This window comes from Diceros bicornis, chromosome 9, assembly GCF_020826845.1.
Source record: "Diceros bicornis minor isolate mBicDic1 chromosome 9, mDicBic1.mat.cur, whole genome shotgun sequence".
Lineage (NCBI taxonomy): Eukaryota > Metazoa > Chordata > Mammalia > Perissodactyla > Rhinocerotidae > Diceros > Diceros bicornis.
In genome coordinates this window covers 12524770-12548842 of record NC_080748.1, presented here as the reverse complement: position 1 = coordinate 12548842, position 24073 = coordinate 12524770, and the positions used below count along the sequence as shown (strand labels likewise).

The following is a 24073-nucleotide window of genomic DNA, read 5'->3' as shown; positions in this document are numbered from 1 at the left end:
CCTTCAAGGTTCCAGCCTGTGGTTTCTCATCCTCCTCACCCCTTAGTTGGAGTCATATAGTGACACCCTGTCCCCCAATCATGTACCCTAGGCAGTAAGGAGACTGGCACCTGCTCACAGCCATCCTCCCCATGCCTATCCCCATCCGCCTCCCAGGCACCTTTGCCAAAGCTGGGAATGGCCTGCTCAACACCATGGCCTCCAGGCCCTTCTCAGAGCCAGCAGCCACAGCTCCACCAAGACTCCACAATGGCGTCACCGCCATGCCCTTCACAGGGCTTTGGAGCCCCAGGAATGGCTCCAACTCAGCCGCCTCCACCGGCCAACATGGATTCCTTCAAATCCTCTTATTTCTTTGCTCAGAAGAGGCTGTGTGTGTGTGGCCACCAGATGGGGGCTCTGAGGTCAGATGGCCGGGGTTTGGATCCAGCCTCTGCTATTTTGGCTGTGTGGCCCAGGGCAGGTGACCTAACTCTGTGCTTCAACTTCACCTGTACAATGCCCTAATTGGGCACACAGCCTTGACTTCTACTTCACTGAAAAAACTGGAGTCAACAGGCATGGAGCTCTACCACTCTTCATTCTGAACCTTAAAACAATCTTCACTCTGGAAGATGTCTTGTCTGAGATTATATTCCTTGATGACTACTTCCCTGCACTCTTATATCTATACCCCCTGTATGAGTTTCCTGTCACTGTTATAACAAAGTACTACAAACTTAGTGGCTTACACTAACTCAAATTTATTATCTTATAGTTCTGAAGGTCAGAAGTCCAAAATAGGTCTCACTGGGCTAAAACCAAGGTGTCGGTAGGGCTGTGTTCGTTTTTGGAGACTCTACAGGAGAATCCATGTCCTCACCTTTTCCAGCTTCTAGAGGCCACTTATATTCCTTAGCTCATGGCCCCTCCTCCATCTTCAAGGCCAACAGCACAGCATCTTCAGATCTCTCTCTCTGACCCTTGCTTCTGTGTCACATCTCCTCCTCTATCTCTGTGCCTACTATCTTCCTCTTTCTAAGAACCCTTATGATTACACTGGGCCCCAAAGGAGAATCCTCCCATCTCAAGATCCTTAATCACATCTGCAAAGTCCCTTGACAATATGAGGCAACATACTCACAGGTTGTGGGGATCGGGATGGGGACATCTTTGGGGGCATCATTCAGCCTACCGCATCCTCTCGGTTTCTCCTGAGCCTCATTCCTTCCTATGCCCTCTCCCACTCCAATTTTCCCTCACTCAAATGGCTCCATGCACACAGCCTCTACAAATGTTTGAGTCTCTCTTATCTTTAACAAGCAAACCAAAACCACACAAGAGCACAACCTTCCTTCCCATGCTCTCCTCTGCTGCTTTCCCTCCACTTCTCTCACTCGTCATAGCCAAGCTCCTCACAAAACAGGGAAACATCTCCTGTCTTGACCTCCAATCCCTCCTTTCCCATTTGCTCTTCAAACCACTGCAATCAGACAGTGTCAGCCCCACCTTCTCAATATGTCTGGAATTTGGCCACTTTTCCCTCCTTACTGCCACTGTCCTGGCTGCAGCCACCATCACCTCTCATCCCGGTTTTACTGAAAAGTCCCTGAACTGTTCTCACTGCTCCAGTCTTTGCCCTGGACCAATCAGTCTCAACACAGCAGCCAGAGAGAATCCCTGAAGACGGAGTGAGCACACTGCTCCTCTGCACGAAGCCCTCGCCTCACTCAGGGTGCAGGCCAAGTCTTCACACCGGCTCACCAGGTCCTGCACGTTCTGAGCCCCGTGGCCTCCTCACCTCAACTCTCACTCCTCTCTCCCTCGTTCACTCTCCTCCAGCCACACTTGCCTCTTTGCTGTTCCTTGAACACTTTTAGGCCTCTGGTTCTCAAAGCAGGATCCTCAGACCAACAGCATCAGCAGTACTTGAAAACTTGTTGAAATGCAAATTCTTGGGTCCTGCTCCCTTCCTACTGAATCAGAAACTCTGGGGGGTGGGGGGCCCAGCAACCTGCATTTTCACAAGCCCTCTAGGTGGTTCTGATGCTGAAGAGGGAGGACCACTGCTCTAAGCACCTTCCTACCTCAGGGCCTTTGCACTTGCAGATTCTCTGCATGGAAATCCCTTCTCCCAGCTCCCTCACGGACACCTGGCTCTCCCTCTCTGGGTCTGGATCTCAGCCCCAGGAGCCCCTCGTCTCAGCTCAGAGACCAGTGCACCCTTGTCAGAGGTCTGAGGTTCAGCTCCATGAAGTGTCTTATCCAAGCTTCTGAGTTTTAATAACCTCAACCTCTTCCTGAGTATCCCCAGCTGCTTCTGACAGCTGCTACCTCCATGAGACCTCAGAGTTCTCAGTTTGCCTTTTCAGTTGCCTACTTAACAATTCTTTATATTTAATTCTCATTGGTAAAATATCTAGCATGGTTTCTGCCTGCTGGCTGTGCTCTGACTGACAGTCTGGTGAACTCGGGGATGTAAACGCAACTCCTTGCAAACTCGGCCAAATGCAAATTGTCCTGCTCCCACTAAAGTGAACAGAGAGGGGAAATGAAAGAAAGTCCCTTGTCATTCCAGCTGATCTCTGTTGAATGTATTTTGATGTGCACTTTGCCTGTCTATGTGTGGAGTGTGGGTGTGCGTGTGTGTATGTATACTGTGCGGTTCTTCCTGATATTAAGTGATTTATTATCTAAAATAAAACCCTTTAAAATGCCCCTAAGAAGCCGTCTGGTTTAGAAAATCACCAGATTTTCTATAGAGAAATAATTCTACAGAATATATAAGATGATAATTCTACAGAAAAGTAGGAAAAGCTTTTGCCAATTTTTTTTTCAGATTGTTGACTTGAAGGAAAGGCAGTGGAATTACATTAAGTATATGAATGTTTTTGTGAACATTTTTTATTAAGAAAAAAATCCGTTTATCCCCTGATCTGACTAAACAAACACTGAATAAATGTCAGGAAGGAGCCCCGCACTTGAGCGTTTCCTGGGCACCTCGTGCTCTGCCCGGCCCTTCCAGTCACTCTCCTGCCCGAGTCCTTCACGACTCCACATCACTGTGACAGATGAGCCCTCCACCAACTCACTGCTGCTGGGAATAACCGAAGAGGAAGGAACAGGGTTTGGGGATAGAAAAGGGAGAGAAAATGGGTGGCAGAGCAGGAAGGGAGGCTTTTGCATTGAAGCTTTGATGGGAAGAATCAACTGAAGAGAAGCAAATCCAGACCTCAACACTGAACGCCACACCTGTTAGGGGCAGGGAGCTGAGCGGCAAGAACGCGGAGCGGACGCCTGTGCACTAGGGCTGTCCTGGGAGTAAGGGGACCAACAAGACCAGTCATAATATCGGGAACCATCACCATTTGAATGGAGAGGAAGATATTAAAACAACGAAACAAAAACACTGTCTCAGAGTAGGCATGAGAGGCAGAGAACCTATGGGGAAAAGAGGCACAGTTCTGGAGGCTGACAGACCTCAGCTTAAATCCCTACTGTACAACTCATAACCCTGGACAAGGCAATGTTCGCTTCTCTGAGCCTCAATATTCTCATCTGTAAAACAGGCATAATATGGCCTAACTTGCAGGGTTATTGTGAGAATTAGAAACCGTGTATTTACACTCCCAGGCATTTCACAGGCATTCAATAAGTGGCAGCTTTGATTATGAGTGATACATGTAGAGTCTGCAAGCATCTGGTGAAAGTCACAGGGCAGGAGAGCCTGGAGTGCCTCCAGTGGGTACGGGATGGAAAGAGGATTAATTCAAACGTGCAAAATAGCATAAATACTATTTCTGTATAGTCTGCTCTATTATTTTATTTTAGCGAATAAAAAATTCGTAATCTCTGTCTCCCCAAAGAATGTTCCCCATGTAGTCTTAAGTTTCTGGAATACAAAATCTCTTGCACAAGGTATTCAGGAAACTAACCTTGACTACTAAAATACTCCTCCCCTTGAAGGGTCCTGACCTGGTGGCAGGAAGGGAGAATCAGATGGATAAATGAACAATGACAGCAATGTTACAAGTTGCTATACATTGTGTGCTGTGCAAGCAGAGAAGCAGAGAAGTGCGATGGAGCAGGAACTCCTCTAAGGAGCAATGGTCCAGCCAGGGCATTAGGGAGGTGATGGCTGACTTGAGTATTCCAGGAAGCCTGGGGAGGTTGGCAGGGTGAGGAGAGGGAGAGGCCAGTTCAGGAAGAGGCAGTGGAAGCTGGCAGAACTACAGTGGGGGAAGTGGATGGAAAGTAGCAGGAGTTGCGTCCGGGAGGCCAAACAGCAGCCCCAGCATGCCGTGCTAAAAAGTCTGAATTCTATTTATCCTACAAATGATATAAAGTAACGGAAGGATCTTTCTCTATCATAGCATTTTGATTTTTATTTTTTGCATGTGAAAAAAATTCAAGAAACTTGGAAAGGAATGTGGTGAACAGTGATTTTTCCCTCCCACTCTAGACCCTCTAGCCAGAGGCCACCACTGTTCTTGTCACAGGCAAACATGTTTCTGGGTACTGATGGATTTTAATCAGGGAGGTGATGGAGGATGGACTCTAGGAGCAAGAAGGGAGATAAGGGGACTAGTGAGGAGGTTTTTGCAAAAGGAGGGGCTAAGTCACTAAAGGAATGAGGAGGAGAGAACATAATTGGGATGTACTTCCAAATTATAATCAACAGGACCTGGTGACTTACTGGATGTCAAGTATGAAGAGAGGGGGAGGTAGAGATGATGATGACTCCCAGCTTTCCAAATTAGTTTACTCTTTGAATTGTGGCATCAATCACTGAGCTAAAAAACTGTGGTTGAGGGCCGGCCCCGTGGCTTAGCAGTTAAGTGCGCGCACTCCGATGCTGGAGGCCCGGGTTCAGATCCCGGGCGCGCACCAACGCACCGCTTCTCTGGCCATGCTGAGGCCGCGTCCCACATACAGCAGCTAGAAGGATGTGCAACTATGACATAGAACTATCTACTGGGGCTTTGGGGGAAAAATAAATAAATAAAATTATAAAAAAACAAAAAAAACTGTGGTTGAGCCTGTCAGCTGTCCCTCATCTTCTTTTCTTTCTTTTATTCCTAGTACTCTTCAAGTTTTAACTGGAATGGCTGCCCTGCTGGAGACTCTGTTTTCCAGCCTCCTTTACAGCTCCCTGTGGCCATGTGACTCTGATTGGGTGAAGGGGATGTGAAGAAGTGATATGACAACTTCTAGATCACATTCTTATAGGGAAGCTGCTTGCCCTCTCCCTTCTCTCTTCCCTTTCCCTCAGGCTGAAATGTGCTCCTGTGTGCATCAGCCTCAACCACACAGATGGACAATGGCTTTGGGGATGGCAGAGCAGAGAAGCCCAGCCATCCTTGGGCCTCTTATCTTTGGGCTATTACATGAGAAAAAAAAATTTCCCTTTATCTTATTTATCCCAGTATACCTGGGGGTATCTTTGTTATAGCAGCTTAGCTTGTACTTGAACTAATTTAGGAATATAGGATGGAAAGCAGAGATTTTGTTTTGTTTTGCTTTAAGGTGGGGAGTGTGGGGTGGGTGGAGACAAAATTGTTTGACCATGAAAAGTTGTACTGCCTGTGGTTCACAAAGAGATGACCTCAAGAGAGACCAGAGCTAGAAACATGGACTTGGGAGGGCATGGCTTAGGTGGTAATTGAAGCCATCAATGAGATCACCAGAGATATCATGGACTGAGAAGGAAAGAGGGGCTAGAACAACATCTGGAACAAACATATTTTAAGAACAGAGCCACTTAACTTCATCTTATGTTACAATCATTTGCTGGCATTCCTGTTTTCCCACCTGATTATAAACTCTTTGGGTTCATGGATTATAGCTTACTCATCTCTCAATAAAATACCTAGCACACTTTTATGCAGAATGGGCATTCAAAATTATCTTAAGAACAGCACTCTTAAAATGCTTTATAACTTAGCCATAGATTTGCTTTCTATTTTTCTATTCATAAGTGTGGACCTAGGCCATTCTGAGTCAGTCTTTAAGTGCTGGGATTTAGAAGACAGATCACAAACACAACTGAGTGGTGGGCCAGGGGGGACCTGTGGCAACCTTGAGAGAGTCCATGTGCCCAGGTGAAGGGGGGTGGCTGCCACTTGGTACAAAGCCAAATAACTCAATAAAAAATGGGCAACAGACACTTCAGAAAGAAAGATATCCAAATAGCCAATTAGCAATACAAAGTGCTCAACATCATTAGAGATCAGGGAAATGCACACTAAAACCATAATGAGATACTCTTCACACCCACTAAAATGGCTAAAATAACAACAACAACAACAAAATTACTGACAATTCTGAATGTTGGCAAGGATGTGGAGGAACTGGAACTCTCAAACATTTTTGGGGAAAATGCAAAATGGTACAACCATTTTGAGAACTGTTTGGCAGTTTCTTCTAAGGTTAAGCTCCCATCTATCCAACGACCCAGTAATTTCTCATGTGGGAATTTACCTGAGAGAAATGAAAAAATCTGTCCACAAAAAGACTTGTGCAAGGATCCTCATAACAGCCTTATTTATAACAGCAAAAAAGTGGAAACAACCCAAATGTCCATTACGAGAGGAATAGATAAATTAATTTTGGTATACTCACGCAAATGGAACACCACTCAACAATAAAAAAGGAACAAACCATTGATATACTCAGCAAAGTGGATGAATCTCTCACGTGGAGCAAAAGCATCCAGACACAAAAGAGTATATACTGTCTGATCCCATTTATATGAAATCCAAAAACAGGCAAAACTAACCTATGGTGATAGAAATAAGAAAGTGGTTACTTTAGAAGTAGGGAGGGGGTGGAATTGACTGGAAAGAGGCCTGAGGGAACTTTCTGGAGTGATGAAGATGCCCTATGACTTGTTTGGGGTGGTGATTACATGGATGTATTCATAGCCAAAGATCATCAAACTGAATATTTAAATATAAAAAAAATTTAAAAACAACAAATGAATAGTCTTTTATATTTATCCACATATTTATCATTTTGATAATCTTAATTCTTTCCTGTAGATCCAAATTTCTATCATTTTTAAAGGATATTTTCTCTGGATATGGAATTCTGGGTTAACAGTTTTTCTTCTTCTTTCAGCACTTGAAAAATGTCGTTCCGCTGCCTCTGGCCTCTGCTGTTTCTGACGCGGTTTACTGTCGTTCCCAGCCTTATTCTCTGTATGGAACGCCTCCTTCTCTAGTTGCATTCAATACTTCCTCTTCAGCTTCAGTTTCCAGCAGTTTGACTATGATGTGCTGAGGGGTGACTGGTGTTTATCCTGTTTGGCCTTTCACTGAATTTCTTGAGTCTACAGGTTGCTCTTTTAAAACCAAATTTGGGATGTCTTTGCCTATCATTTCTTCAAATATTTTCTCTCCCCTTTCTCCCTCTTCTCCTCCTGAGGATCCATTACACAGCTGTTAGATGGCCTGGTATAGTCCCACGGGTCACTGACACTGTTCATTTTTTTTAAATCTTTTTTTCTCTCTGTTCTTCAGATGGATAATATCTGTTCATCTGTCTTCAATTCACTGACCCCTTTTTCCACAGTCCCCAATCTGCTGTAAAGCCTATCCAGTGCATTTTTCAGTTCAGAGATTCTACTTTTGTGTTCTAACACTTCCATTCGGTTCTTTTTTATAGTTTTCATTTCTCTGTTGTGCTTCCTTGTCTATTTACTCATTATGTTCCTCTCTTTCTAGAAGTGCTTGAATATGTTTATAACAGCTTTTTAAAGTTCTTATCTGCTAGTTCCAACATCTGGGCCATCTCAATGCCCACTTCCATTGACTCCATTTTTCCTCGATTATGGGTCCTGCTTCTTCATATGTCAAATTTTTTTTTTTATTGTATGTTCAACACTGTGGGTGTTATATTGTAGGGAGTTTGTATTACACTGTTTTTCTTTAGCAGGTGTTGAGTTTTGTTGACAAGTAGGTAAACTACTAGACTCCTTTGATTCTGTCACACTTGGTTTTATGCATTGTTGGGATGGGTCAACTTCAGTCTGTCTTTAGTCCTCAAGAGACCCTTACTCTAGGTCATGGTCTTTGCTCCTAAAGCCTGGCCTTTCTCAGGTCTCGACTCAAGGTGCTCATTGAGCTCTCTCCACCCTGGCTGGGCTGGAATTCCAATGTCTCCTAGCATTGTACAACCTCTGGTACCTCCATTCACCTCTCAGTCCCACAGCAGCCACCCTCTCAGGACTCGCTGTGCACACACAGCCTATCCTTCATCTAAGAACACATGGGAAACCGCCATGCAAATTCCTGGGTCCCTCCTCTGCTCAGCTTACTTCTCTCCACACTCAGCCTCACAATTTCTAGCCACTTTAATGACTCTGAACTCTGGTACCTGCTTTTTCAGCTCAGCAAGATGGTGGTCACTGCCTGGAGCACTTTTCTGTGCTGTGGTCTGGTAAGTGGCCCCAGGCAGAAAGCTACATGGGACTCACCTAGTGTGTTTCGCTTTTCTCAAGGCCCACAGGCTGTGGAGTCTATTGCCCAATGTTTTGAAACAGCTGCCTCCTATATTTGTCTGTTTTATAGCTGTGTACAGTGGGACGTTAAGTCCAGTACTAGTTGCTCTGTTATGGCTGGAAGCAGAAGTCAGGGCATGGGCAGTTGGTAAAAGCTCCCAGGTGATTCTAATAGGCTTCCATCTCCTCCCATGGAGATCCTTGGCTAAGAACTGAGGTCCTAGAAAAGAAAGAGTTATAGAGATGGCTGCCGAAGGCTATCCCAGTGAGATGTCATTATTATTTACAGCGCATGATTGATTCTGGTGCACTAAGCAGTCTTCTGATTACAATTTTAGCTTTCTAGGTAGATCTGCCTATTAGGAGATATATTTCTCATTGTAAATTAATAAATTGGTATTTTTTTTTCTACATCAGGCTCTAGGAAACTTAGTTGAAAGGTGTTTCCTTGAAAGTCAGAGCCATTCTTGGCATACTATCAAAGAAAACACAAAAAGTTGGACTACAGTGAATCCACCAAGGTCAATGCTCACACTTAGCTGCCAGCCTGGTCTCTCCATCTGGAACCATCATTCTGATTAGCTAAACTCTGATCACATTCGTCATCACAAGCTTTTCTTTCTTTTTTTTTAAAGAAATCAGTTGTGCTAAGAAGGCTTGAGATCATGACCAGATTCATTATTATTCAAACCTACTAAGTCTTTACACGGTTCTGGACAGTGCAGAATTGGCCTAGTTATCATCTTCTTCACCAGAATTAACTTCCCCAAGACCTGACATTTCACTGAAAAACTGCAATTTTGGTCAAAAAGAGTGACCTGAATATTAAATAAGCATATACTGCAATTTATATACTATTTTGTTCAAATAAACTGCCAAATTAAGGGAATAGATTGAGAGTACTCTTGAATACCTGAGTACGGCCCCAGTGGTATATGTGGTTTTTGAATGAATGAGAGTAATTCATAATGGCATTAGACAAGAAAAATCAAATGTCAAAAAATCTATAAAGAGAGAATTATTTGAGTCTTATATCCCAAACACTGCCCCTGCTTTTTATACAAGTAATTTAAAGAGTTTCATAAACACAAACTCATTTGCTCTATTCTCTTGCTTAGGGATGGCCACATGGAAAACGTAACTGTCTTCACTGTTTTTCCCATTTCCCAATGGAGAGATTAAGTCAATGATGTCATGAATGCTGTTTCAGTAACTGATCAAGCGTATGGAAGAATCACTTCTTCACTGACTCTTCCATTTCCTTTAAGCTCAGCTGTTTTACTCCTAAAAGCCTTTCCTGGACCCCTGACTGGGTTACAAACCCTCCTCTGAACTCCCAGACATCTACTACTTCACTCAGTACACTGGATTTTAATTATCTGCTTATGTGTCTGTCTCTCCAACACACAGGCGTTCCCTAACGTCAGAGACCGTGTCACATCCCTTTTACTCCCGGCACACTAAAGGGAACATCTCCTGGGTTCAATTAAGTTTATAAAATGAAACGATGATGGTCCACATTCCATGTGCTAAGCCCTGGGCTGGATGGAGCTCAAGATACAAAGAAAAATAAGAGGGGATCTGTGCGCGTGAGCAATTCACATGTGGGAGGTGATTATATTTGCATAATTTGTATATGATTGTCTGTCATTTAAAACTTGTATTTTGTAAGATGCTCGTCAGTGATTTTCAGGTTAAATCTATATAGCATGCCATGTCTTTCTCTTGCTTTTCATTAGCTTCCCCCAGACACCAGTTAAGATCTTACAACATGAAGGCAGCATGCTGTGGTCGTGGCAGAAGGAGATAAGGACCCAGCTCTGTTATTCTTAATAGTTATGTGATTTGAGGTTTGCTTTTAGTCTTTATAGTCACGACTTACCGTTAAAATGGTAGTGGTATTATGCACCGTACCTATCTCATAGGGTTGTTGTCAGGATCAAATGCAATAATATGTGAAAGGGCTTTGTAAGCCATACATCACTGTAAATATTAGATTTACGAAGTCACAATTTATGGAGGCAGCTGACTCTGAGTTTCAAGAAGCCACTTGTCCTCAGGATAGTTTAGGGGCAACCCTTGGTATCCTGAATTATTCTAGTTAGTTAATTTAGGTTAGTTAAGGATTAAACTCACAGGTTCAAAAATATTAACATTAACATATATCAGAAAGCAGAATTATCTTCATAAAAGAATAAATATTTTAGAGAATCACAAACAAACATTTCCACATAACTAAAATTGCTATGAATATAGACTTCAAAGGATTTTATAAATATCAAAAAATGTGTTACTGCCAATTGGAATAAATCTTTGTCTCAAAGAAAGTGTAGCAGTTTTGTGGAATTGTAGCTGATAATGTATTTTCCATGGCAACCAAACCCAGTCTCTGGTATACTTAAGGGAGTTTTCAGTCTTGATATTACTGTGCGTGGGTAAGTACCTGTTTGGGATCGAAACTAAAATGACTTTAGAAAATTACATTTACTGGCATAAAATCTAACCATGGGAGTTGGCATCACTGGTTTGAATTTTTCCCATCTCAGAACTAACAACATTTCCCTATGAGTAGGAGGAGCAGGTAATTCCCAGACCTAGTCATGCTGAGTGATCCATCTTGCAAAGAAAGCAGTATATTTGAAGCTATATTGTCATGCTCAAATTTCTGACAGCAGACTAAACCTACTGGATCAAATCTTCTTTCAGATAACACTACTTGCCCCCTCACCAGAGAGCCTAGGACAGTGACAGTACATATTGGGTCCTCCCAAATTGCTGAGCAAATTGAATGAGAAGATTCAACTCTGCTGATCAGAAAAAATTTTGCATCCCAAGGATTTTGATATTTTGTGTTTTTATTTTCATTCAATTCAATATATTTTCTAATTTACTTTGTGGTTTCCTCTTTGATTCATGTTATTTAGAAGTATGCTGTTTAATTTCCAAATGTTTTGAGTTTTCCAGGTATTTTCATGTTATTGATTCATAGTCTAATTCTGCTATAGTCTAAAACATTTTGTATAATTTCATTTCTTTTATATTTGTTGAGGTTTGTTTTACGGCTCAGAATATGGTCTGTGTTGCTCAATGTTCTGTGTGCATTTGAAAAGGAGGTATATTCTGCTGTTGTTGGATGGAGTGCTCTATTAAGTCAATTAGGTCAAGTTGTTGATAATGTTATTCAGGTCTTTTATATCCCTACTGATCTTCTGACTGCTTGTTCTATCAATACTGAGAGAGGAGAGCTGAAGTCTCCAACCTAATTGTGGCTTTGTCTATTTCTCCTTTCAGTTCGATCAGTTTTTGCTTCATGGGATTTGAAGCTCTACTGTTAGGTACGTAGATATTTAGTATTGTTACATCTTTTTGGTGCACTGACTCCTTTATCCTTATCTAATGGCCATCTTCATTCCTAGTAATATTACTGGTCTGAAGTTTACTTTGTGTGATATTAATATAGACAATCCAATTTTCTTTTGATTGGTGTTAGCACAGTGTATCTTTTTTCCATCCTTCTACTTTTAAGTTATCTACGTCATTATATTTGAAGCGGGTTTCTCTTAGGCAGCACATAGCTGCGTCTTGCTTTTTTATCCAATCTGACAAACTGTCTTTTAATTGGTATGCTTAGAAGAGATATTTTTATAAATTGGAAAATGTACACTATTTTTTTGTTCCCAAGATTAGTTATTTTTTCTGAGGTGTCTTCTTGGTTTTTGCATTTTGATTCAGCTTTTTTAAAGCTGTGAGAGGAACGAAGACAGCAGAATCTAATCTGAAATTTAAGAGAATTAGCATATACTAAGCTCCCATTATTCTGCCAAACATCCTGCTAGATTCACACACTTGGTGTCACAGGACTATTCTCTCTATCTTACTGATGAGGCAACTGGGGATCCATAGCACAGGCTGCTAGTAGCCCCCCAATATACATTCTCCCCTTCCTCCATAGTAATAAAATAATATCTGGGCAAGGTCACCAAGAAAAAAGAGCACTTTTCCCTGTCTCTCTTGTGACTAGGTTTGCCTTGTGACTTGGTTCTGGCCAATGAGATACAAGCTGAAGTGTAGTTCCTGGAAACTTTCCCCCAAAGAGAGCTGACCCACTCTTTCTGCTTCTTTGTTCATTCCTTCCTCTATCCTACTACCCGGACTATAGATATGATGACTATAGCACCAACTGCCACACTGGATCACGAGGAGAAGGGCCACAGTCTTGGGTTGGTAGAACAGTGAGCTGTAAGAAGCCTGGGTCCCTGTGGACTTTGTGAAGCAGAACCATACCTGTCCCTAGGTGCATACCTCCTGACTTTTATGTAAGAGAAAAATAAAAATCTACCTTGATTAAGCTACCATTGTTTGGGGAGTTTGTTATTTGTCCCTGAACCCAATCCTAATGGACATAGTCTAGGACCAATTCACATCACACTGTGTTATATAATTACACTTGAATCCATGTTTGGACAGAGTCATACTAGCATCTTTTATCGTTTTGTGAGTCATATAGAGCTGGGAGAAACAGCTATTCTATTTTGTTTATCTGATTTTTCAATTTCCTAAATTAAAAATTCCAAAAAAAAATTTGGTGGTGGGGCTGGGGATACTGTGGTAAACTTACGTACTATACGTAGAAGCATTCTAGACTTGGGTTTAAGACTCCACCCTGTCCCATACCAGCTGTAGGCTCTTAGGGAATCTCTCTGAACCTCAATTTTCATTTTTTTTTAATTAATTAATTTATTTATTTTGTGAGGAAGATCAGCCCTGAGCTAACATCCATGCTAATCCTGCTCTTTTTGCTGAAGAAGACCAGCTCTGAGCTAACATCTATTGCCAATCCTCCTCCTTCCCCCCACCCCCAAAGCCCCAGTAGATAGTTGTATGTCATAGTTGCACATCCTTCTAGTTGCTGTATGTGGGACATGGCCTCAGCATGGCCGGAGAAGCGGTGCGTCGGTGCACGCCCGGGATCCGAACCTGGGCCGCCAGTAGCGGAGCGCGTGCACTTAACTGCTAAGCCATGGGGCCGGCCCTCAATTTTCTATAAAATAAAGATATCGACCCCTACTTCACTGAGTTGTTTAAATGAATAAATAAAACATAATATATGATACAGGTTAGTAAGTACTAAGCACTATGTAAATACAAGGGATTATGATCATAAAATTGGAAGACAAATTTTATGTATAACCCTTGGGGGAGATCAAAATTGGCCACGCTGAAATATATCTTTTTACCTTGATTATGTTCTCTGATGGACATTTGACCTCCCCCACTAACTGCCTAAAGAATTTGACATAGAAGATCTGTTCCAGGAAGGAGTTACTATCTGATGGCTGTAATATAATGTAAAATAGATGTTACAATAGGAAAGGCACCAACAAGGCCATCGTATCAAAAATTCTGTCTTTCTGGCCACTTTCTCTAGATGGGCCTGCAAGGAGTTGCCAGACAAACATTTACATTTATAGGGGAAATCTCCATTTGTAAAGGTATCTCCCTCTCTGTATTGGGAAGAGAGGGGATGACTTCATTTCTAGAAACTTATCAATGTGGAAGGTGAGGCCTTAAATCTGCATAATAACCTTACTCTTGTTTACTGTACTTTAGTGGTAATCTCCTGTAACTGACTCCCCTCACCCCCAACATCCTCCTTTGTCTTTAGCCGAAGATGGTATTTAAGACGAGAATGTCTGCTATTGTGTTGAGAAACTCAATGTCCCTGGTTTCTTCCATGTACACATGTTATTAAACTTGGTATTATTTTCTCCTGCTAACCTGTCTTTTTAATTATTTGGCCAGCCATAAGAACCTTAAGGGAAAGGGCAGAAGGGGATTCTCCCTCGTCCCCCACACCCTGAAAGGTAAAATCATTTCACAAATACATTTCCAGTGGTGCGTGTATGTGTGTGTGGGTTGCAGTTATAAATGAGAATAAATTGGGGAAAATTCACTTTAGTTAGTCCCTTAAGAACAAAATAAATAACAATTCAGTGCTTACTGACACAAACTTAGATTTCTATCATACCTTTATATCAAAGCTCTCAGAATTCTTTATTTTATATTAGAGAAAACATTCAGGTATTTTTTTGCTTCTTTTCAATAAGCTGACTTCAATCAAAATGTAGATGTAACTGTTTAGTTTTCTGCACAATACCTGAGAAACTTTGCCAGAATGATTGCTTTTTTAAACACTGCTTTCTGTTTTAAAACTATATTTCATGTTAAGTGTGTTTAAAGTGTTCAGTAGAGATAAAAAAGTTAAGTCCATCTTAAGTTTGAAGCTGGCAGAAAGATAAAAACCCTAGGGCCTGGCGTGGGGTGGGAACAGCCAGAAGAGAGGTTGTAAAAAGTATAAAAGAGGAGGGAGGCTAGGAGAGGGGGACAGAGGCCACATGAGGAAGCAGAAGGCAGCTTTGTCCATCAGCACTGGGGACTGGGTAGTGCAGGTAACGAAGGCCAGAAGGAGGGCAGCTGGGATGATTGAGAGCTTCAAAGATGATGGGCAATTTCACACCAAATTCAGATAGTCACAGCTTTGAGTAGCCCTGAGGAAGGAATCTGGGGGGAGGCGTGCAGTGGGGTTAGTGTTGTCCAGCTGGAGTCTGCATGTACATCTCAATAGGAATTCTAGTCTGGCTGTGAGAGCATCGGGGCCAACAAGGAGTGCGAGACAGAAGGCTCCATTTGAACCTAGCTATGCACTGTATACGTTTTCTGTCTGGTGGAGTTTATCTAATTCATTTTTTTAATTCATACTTTTTTAAGGCTCAGGTTTTCTAATAAGGCAGCTTTGCTAGATGCTTTGAGAGAGGACCATAAGCATCTACCTGATGGTGGTCAACAACTTGAAGCATCAGCTCTCAAAGGGAAATAATCTGCTTCTAGGAAGAACATCTTATAAATCTATTTCAGCATTTACAAATGTAAGAATGACCCTTTAATTATTTAACATTTGACTTCCAAATTTGGAGAATGCCACTTTATCCAAAAATCAAGCCTCATATTTTAAGAACGACATTTTCTGGGAAATCTAAATGTGATTAAACAACCAAATATTAAATATATTTCTAGCATCTTTGCTCCTGCTTCCCTGGAGGTGGTGCTGGATTGTGGTTTCCTGGAGATCCAAAATGCCCTTTCATCTCACAACCACTATAGCTTGGGGAACGCTTTTCCAAGGACACACCCAATTAAGGCCAACTCCAATGACAAGGCAAGAGCCCTCATCCCTGGAGGGTGACTTGAGGATGAGAAGCTTTCAAGAGGATGACCAGAGGTCCCTGTCTCCATAGGAGATACAACATAACACAGATGACGGCAACGTCAGCCACTCCACAGGAACTCTGCTCATGGACCACAAGAAGCTCCATCCCAAACTACATGCTGGTACATAATTGGATATTATATGTCTCTTCTCCAGTACGTGTGTCTGTGTGTGTGTGTGAGAGAAAGGCAGAGGCAGAGGGAGAGGGAAAGGGAGAGGGAGAGGGAAAGGGAGAGGGAGAGGGAGAGGGAGAGGGAGAGGGAGATTGATTTAATTTCCTCTTTATAAGGCAACCCTAGCTACACTGAGATTAAATCTGCCATAATCTTTTATCTTGATTTACAGAATAAACATCAAGGCCATTTCACATACAGATGAGTTTAGAACACATGTGAAATCCTATCAAAATTATTGATCCACACTTTCAAGAATATATTCCAAGAAAATAATACAAGAGCAAAAAAGTAATTTGCAAATAGTACACTCGTTGCATAATACGAAAAAATGGTAAACATCCAAATATTCACAGGGAAAGAGTAGCTTATTCTAATTTATCAATATGATAGAATGTTTTATAACTATTAAATGACAAATGTGAAAAGTTTTTTTGATACATGGAAAGAGGAATGGGAAACAAATAGAGCTTTTCTTTCCATAGGTATGCAGACCAGGGAATGCCTGAAAATGGTCATGGCATCCATTGGGCCAGGGCACATTCACTGGGGGCAGCAGGCGTCAGTAGGTGCTCGATAATTGTGCTCTTTCCCTTTCTACAGGCATCCATCCAAATCTTAGTCATCATGCAGGCCCATCTCAGACAGCCCCTCCTCCACGGAGCCTTTGGCTGTAAGCTGCTTGAGGACACGAGCTGAGTCCTGTTCACCACTGACTCCTCCATACGTAGCACCAGGTCATAGCTAGCCCACATGGTGCCTTTGTGCAAATTAGAAAAAAGTGCCCCTTTCTCTGGATGGCAGCAGCTCCATGATGGGGCACATGGCTTGGTGAGTGGCTGCAATGTGGCTGCATTTCAGCCCCCACTCAGAGAGGTGCCTATTGCAGGGTAGAACCTACTTCGCCATCCACGGTGACCCTGCCTAGCCACACACTAGGCACTCAATAAATATTTGTTGAGTGAACGAATGGACTGAGATTAAGGAGAACTAAGTTTTTCTTTTTGATACTTCTTGCAGGTGTCCCAGCTTTAACCAAGATCTTTGACCAAGTCTCAATTTACCCATCTCTAAAGTGTGGTGGATAGGTTACAGTCATTAAGATCTGGACCACTTCTGAAATGCTGTGACACTGTACCTGCCACATACAAGGTGCTCAGAACCTTGTTAAGTGAATGAATCGTTCTCCATAACTGGCTCGGTGTGGTATAATAATATATTGGTCTTTGTCCCTGGAGCTCCTAAAACACTTTGACTTTCCTGAGTGACAGGAATGTTCTTTGTTATTCATAATGAGTCCCTTCCCTTCACACCTGAGTTCATGCTAATAAGACGACTTACTGTGGGACCCCTAGATCAGGATGGGGCTGGTCACCAGAAAGACCAGGTGATTAGAGGGTTGGAACTTTCAGCCCCGCTCACCCACCTCCAGGGAGAAGGGAAGCTGGAGACTGGGTTATAAAAACTCTTGAACAAGGAGATTTGGAAGCTTCCAGGTTGGTGAACACATCGAGGTGCTCGGAGAGTGGCTTGTTCTAAAAGGGCATGGAAGCTCCTTGCCACCCTCTTCCCCCAAATACCTTGCCCTATACATCTCTTCCCTTTGGCTATTCCTGAGTTGTATCCTTTATAATAAACTGGTAAATGTAAGTAAAGTGTTTTCTTGAGTTCTGTGAGTCATTCTAGTGAATTATCAAACCTGAGGAGGGGTTGTGGGAACCCCTGAATTTATAGCCAGTTGGTCAGAAGTACAAGTGGCCTCTGGGACTTATGATTGGCATCTGAAGTGGGAGCAGTCTTGTGGGACTGGCCCTTAACCTGTGGAGTCCACACTAACTCCAGATAGTTAGTGTTGGAATTGAATTGTCGGACACCCAGTCGGTACTGGAGAATTGGTTGTCGGTGTGGAAAAAGCTCCCACACATCTGATGTCAGAAGTGGTGTCAGAAAACATCACTTATCAGGAGATATTCTCAAGGTTTACTTGTAAATCAACTGCCAGCAAATCCCTACTTAAGAACTATTATCATCAGGGATTCTCAATCAGTGTGGGACAACATATATTAAAATCTATGGTGGGGGCACTATTCGAACTACACACCTTCTGGAAGATTCAGTTGTAGCTCCACCAGAGAAGTCACAAATGGGAATGCACTGTAAATGTGAAGTGTGACAGCAAACACACCAGGGGATTACTTTCTGTGGTTGGTTCCTGAAAGCCATCTAACCCAGAAGGGAACTGACTCAGGACTGACAGCCCCTGCCTGACAGGAAAGGGTGAAGGAGGAGGAGGAAGAGGAGGAAGGAGGACACTTCTCCCCCTTGGCCGGGGGCCAGGCCAACCCTCTGTGTAAATTCAAAGCAGGTGGAATTTGTCTTTTGCATCTTCCCTGTCTGCACCCTCTCCCCAGCCACCTGGGCTTCTCTCCCTAGGCCCCTCCTGCTGCCCATAGCCCTCGCCTACGCGACCCCACCATCCCAGGCCGAGCACAAATTACCCACTGCCCCCCCTTGTCCCCGACCCAAAACAAAACCCCAGCTCCTTCAATGTAGTTTATTGATTCTCAAGCTGTCCCTAACAAACATCTGGGGAATTAAAATATTGCCTAGGCCTCACCCTCAAATATTTTGATTCTGTTGCCTTAGGGTAGGTCCTGGGAATTAGTATTTTAAAAAGCATTCCAGGTGATTCTAATATGCACCATGGCTGAGAACCACAGCCAGAGCTGAATCTGGCTAGATGCTAAAAGCCTTTGTTTGAATTTATTCACACCAAGGGTGTAGACAACTGATGGGTACTTATGAGCAGATACTGGCAGAATTTAGGGCAGCATTTTAATGGCTATGAAGAAGTTTAAGCAGTAATTTTTAGATTTGGCAGACAGGACAGCCCTGTTCTGGGATCTGCAATAAGCTCCCCTAAACTATTCTGACGTCTTGCAGCTTCTTCCCTTCTTCCATGTCTGAATTTACCACCTTTAGAAATTCCACATCTTCCTATAGGCCCCCCAGGGTCCCCTTCTCCAGTGGCCCCCATCAGACTCAGCTGACAAGAGGTCTAAACAAGGGTAGGCCTGGCGGTAGGGAGATAGGATTGACCATCTCTATATGGTCACTTGTAAGGCAGGTCTGTAAGCTTAATTCTCTGTTCCATTCAAGGGAATACATTGCAGGTCAAGACACTAGAATTTACAGACTTTACAGGTAACAGTTGATCCCCATATTTCCCTGTCTTTCTTCTTGCACAAATGCAGTCTCCTCAGTGATTCTGGTACTGTCTATTAAAGTGTCCACTGGGGCTGAATGCTGGGCTGAATGGCCCGGGCCGTGGTGCTGCCAAGGCCTTCCACCCTCCCCCACACCCCATAGCTTTTTCACTTGGCAGGTGACTTCTGGTTCTATTCTTAGCACTAATGCAGAAATAAAACGAGAGAAATACAAAAACCCAATGTAATCCTTGCGTGGTTCCTGCTGCATTCAGAAGCTTCGGGAAAGAGCAGGAAAGCAGCAGTGGATTTGGCACACCCTACCCAGCTGGGTCAGGACGAACACCCCCAGATCCAAAACTTGCCCACAGCGGGTGCAGACATTTCTCTGGGAAGGAATTCACCCTGGAGTGGAAAATTCCGTCCTCTATCTTCAGATTCAAGGTGCTGCACACCGAATAGTTATGAGAGTCACCTTTACAGACTGCTTTCTCATCGTCTTCTTTAATCGACTTTCCTTTTTATGAAGGGGAACCTGAGGGACAGAGAGGTCAGCCAACTCGCCCTGCCTGAACCTGGGTCATCGGCCTCCAAAGCCCACGCTCACAACCACTAAGCCTCAGAACCATCTAAGAACTCATCCATTTCATGGGGAAACACATGCCCTTGTGGACCCTGGCTTCCTAAGAGCTTTCTTCACAAACGCTGCCATTGCCGTTCCTGGCAGGCCTCTCTCAGAAAACCTACATCTGGGTTCATCCACGGGCTCCTCCTCAGAGGATGGCCAAGTGTAGTAGGTGCCCCTGCAGCTGTGGCACAGTCTTGCTGCTTGGATCACACACAGGTGAGGCTGGGAAGGAGGAACTGTTATTTACTGCTTTCCCACAGGGGCCTGCTCTCCTTAGAGGGGAGAAGAGGCCACTGCTGACCTATCTCAATGACAAAGGAGGTCAGAAAACTCATAGTGAAGAAAAAAAATTTTAAGGTAAAAACAAAAAACGAAACAAAAGGGTGGGGGAAGCTGTGGTTGGAAATCATTACCCCGTCCACTGCACACCTGTGGGCCTATGTTCCCTGGGAAAGTCTGGCCTTCAGAGTCGATGCCTATTTGCAGGGCTGGCCTGGAGGAAAGGCGCAATGCCACCACCACGAATGGCTGGGACTGTTCAAGTCCCTTCGCTTATGGAGGAAGCCACACCTGCACATGGTGGGCTACCCCCAGGACCACATCGGATGGACAAGAAATGCCCACTGTAAAGAGAAGAGCAGGCCAAGGGGAATAGGCCATGTTTATTTCATCTTTGCTGACTGATTCCTGGGGAAACAGAGTAATAGATCCTCCAGAGAGAAATGGGGTCAAGAAATTGGAAGATGGCAAATACTTGGTCTAATCTTTGGCCTAGAATGAAAGTCTACCTCTTGTGACATCCCCAGGGCCTATGGATCATCCTACCATTTGTAATGTCTCTTATGGTTCAGACTGAACTATATAATCTTATCAGCCAAAGATTAGGAGTTTCAACGTGAGCCCTAGCATTTTTAATCCATCCAGACTTGTGTTTTTGACCTTGTTCTATATCTATTTCATGGCAGGGTATACGGTGGCAGGAAGCCATGAAATACCTGCACCTTACAGACAGTGCCTCATGTCATCCACCAAAGCTGGGCTGCTGCTTTTGGAGCGCTGCCTGCCCAGGGGGTGCCTAGATGAAAAGGTGCTCATAACAGCGCACAACGCAGATGGATGTATGTGTTGCCATCTGCGAAGAGCAGAGTCAAGGCCTGATTAGTTCCAGTGTGAACTGTTATGAAGCTGTCTTTATAACAATAGAGACGTAAAAATTATGGCTCCCTGCAAGGCTACAACAACCCACCACTGTGCTGGGTAAGATACTTCATTCATCTAGGCAGGTTTCCTCTGGCTTATTGCACGAGACATAATTGCTTTTGTTACACATTCACAGGTATCAGGAAAAGACATGCTTTATGTTCCTCATTTTCAATACCCTACTTACCAACTTCATCCCTGATGTTTGCAAGTTCGATTGACAGCTCTTTTTCTTTCACAAGGGCACTTTCATTCTGAAAAAACAAAACGGATACCGAGAGTCCCCTAGTTTTATGCTAGATAAGCACTTTCACATGTTTAATTAACGAATCATATTAAGCAAATATTTATAAGTCTAGCCCTTAAGGAGATAATTTTTTCATTATATAAGCATATAAAAACTTACAAAGCCACGTCTGACTCATTCATTTGTATCACATTCAAATTGCAAAGCTTGCAATATCATATTAATAATACCCCTGGTTGTGCTTTTCTCTATTGGCACTCTTGTATATATCATCCTACACTACTTCTTTGCATGTCTATGTCCTACCCATTAATCTACTGTTATACATTATTATACATTGTTAATTATTATCACTATTACGCAATTTTTGACCATGAAAATGTCCATGCCATATTTCTCCGAGGGGCAAACGCTTATTTTACCAACTGTCCCCTTAAACTTACCCTTTTGTCCATACATGGTCAGCTACCTAATGAATAATGAGCAGAGACCTTAACACAAAATGTTTCTCTTTGTAACAAGACCAACACCAAAACTTAAGGTTTCCAAGTTTTTTGTTCCACTCTCTGCATCAATTGAAGGAACAAGAGAAAAACTCACACGAAGTATTATTTAGTGCAAAGAATGACATTTGTAACTAAACGACTGCTAAGTTGTTTTCAAATCAAATACATTCTATGACATAAAATAGAGAAATAGTTGAAGATGTGCTGAATTTGTAATCTGGGTTATTGAGTCACCATAAATATTTACAACTGTTATGATTTTATTACTACTAATAATAACAAGGAAAGATGTGCTCTATAAATTCTCAAGTAGAAATACCAAAAATATAGGCTTTCAAGAAAGTCTCTGTCATTCTGTAGAATGTATTTCCAAAGACGGAATTTTGGCTAAAATGTGCACCAAATATCCAGCATGAATATCATCAGGGCCTCATGAATGTTCTTTCTTTCTTTCTTTCGTTCTTTTTTTTTTTTTGTGAGGAAGATCAGCCCTGAGCTAATGTCCAATGCCAATCCTCCTCTTTCTGCTGAGGAAGATTGGCCCTGGGCTAACATCCGTGCCCATCTTCCTCTAATTTACATGAGACGCCGCCACAGCATGGCTTGATGAGTGGTGTGTAGGTCCAAGCCCAGGATCCGAAACCGCGAACCCCAGGCTGCCCAAGCAGAGTGCTCAAACTTAACCGCTATGCCACTGGGCTGGCCCCATGTTCTTTCTTATTAATCTCCTCTGAGTTTGATTTCAGCACCTGCGAAGAACCTGGGCCAAATGTGAATAGACAGTTGCCACAATCTTGTTTCTGCGTCTACTGCATTCAGACCCGGGTAACACGTGTGCCACTTTGGGTTGATGGGAGAGTCTCAGGTTATCCAAAGGGCATTTGCTAAGCAATGTCATAATTTCAAAATGCCAAAATAAAATTCTATTTGCATAATAAACTGAGAGCTATTTTAGTCTCAAGCATCAACAGCTATTAGCTCATGGTTCTCTGAAGAATAACTTGGCAATAGTACATGCTTTGAGGGACAGTGGACCCCCATCTCATTCATGAAGCTGTCTTCTTCCAGCCCAGCCCATAGCATCCCTCCCTTCCCTGAATTTGAAAGCTAGCAATCACACCTGAGAGTGTACACTTTCCTAATCACTAAGCAATGCTGCCTCTATGCCATGCCCAGTGCACAGGGTTGTCATGAGGGTTAAAGAAATTAATACATGTGAAGTAGTTAGATCATGCTCGGCATTTAGCAAGCTCTATACAAGTGTTAGCTGTTAGGATAACTCCATTGTTTCCTTTTATTTTATTTGCAACTGGATACCATCCTATAGATAATAGGTGCTTTTCCATGTTAAGTATCTAAATGTGGTTAGAACTGGCATGTCAGTCTTATGCTCTGTTGTTGTTTGTTTTTAATGCACCTTCCTGGCTCTGCCCTGGTTTACTCTAAGTTCAAAGCCTGGAGAACCCAGAGCAGGGAAAAGTTCTCATCAGACTGATCACAGGGATTAGATGCTAGTTCTAACAGCAGCATAACGTGACCGGCTGACATGCAACTTGTTACTACAAACTAAGAAAATTTGGTATTCTGGAGAGGGTAAATTTCAGTGTTTACCCTGAAATAATTTTAAACGAGTGAAAAAGCTAACTTGTTTCTACCATCAAGAATAAGTTTGAACACTCATATCCTCAAGTCCTAGGCACAGCCAGGGAATGGAAATACCAGATTTATCAGTCCAGAAATAGGATTACTAAAGTATTCACCCTGAGTGCTGGGAGCTGCAAAGACTTAGACGAGCTTAAGCAGTGAACAACCAGAACTTAACAAAAAACAACAAACCAACTCTAATTTCTAATCCAAAGCCAACCTTTCCCTCAGCTGGGTAGCGGCCCCCGAGAAAGCAGCCCCGGGCAGATGTCAACAGTGCAGTGTGGAGGGATCTAGCCAATCACAAGTCACACTACACTTTCCGGGCCACAGGAGAATTAGACATTTTGGGAAGGCGTGGCTTGAAGGTCCAGTGAGGAGGACAGGCTTCAGCTGGAGGCAGTGTTGATTATGGTAGAGACTGCTGACGAAGACCTTCAGACTTGACTCACTTTGGTGAAAAGCTAATGCTGATCTCTGTGGCCAGGCCTGCCCCACCCATCTTTGCTCTAGGAGAAATACAAGTGAGAGTAAAAGAAAAGCAAGAAGCAAGAAGAGAAAGGGAGGGAATGGGAAGAGCGATGAGATGGAAGGGGAAGCAGGAAGGAAACAAGAGTGATTAGAGCCCCTGTACCCCCTCCATTTGGGAAGCAGAGAGGGAGAAGACTGAAGGCAGATGGCCCCATCCCACCCTCAACCCCAACCTTCTGCAGGCACACGCTA

General features: G+C 43.1%; 1 protein-coding gene across 3 annotated transcripts in view; it reads right to left on the bottom strand.

Moving 5' to 3' along the window:
- The window catches only part of MTUS2 (microtubule associated scaffold protein 2), a 411904-nt gene that overhangs the window by 38143 nt on the left and 349688 nt on the right, over positions 1-24073 (bottom strand). For all 3 annotated transcript variants that reach the window (XM_058547941.1, XM_058547942.1, XM_058547943.1), the window contains one exon: positions 21141-21207. In XM_058547941.1, the coding sequence (XP_058403924.1) occupies positions 21141-21207 (67 nt within the window). The remainder of the gene's footprint in view (positions 1-21140; positions 21208-24073) is intronic.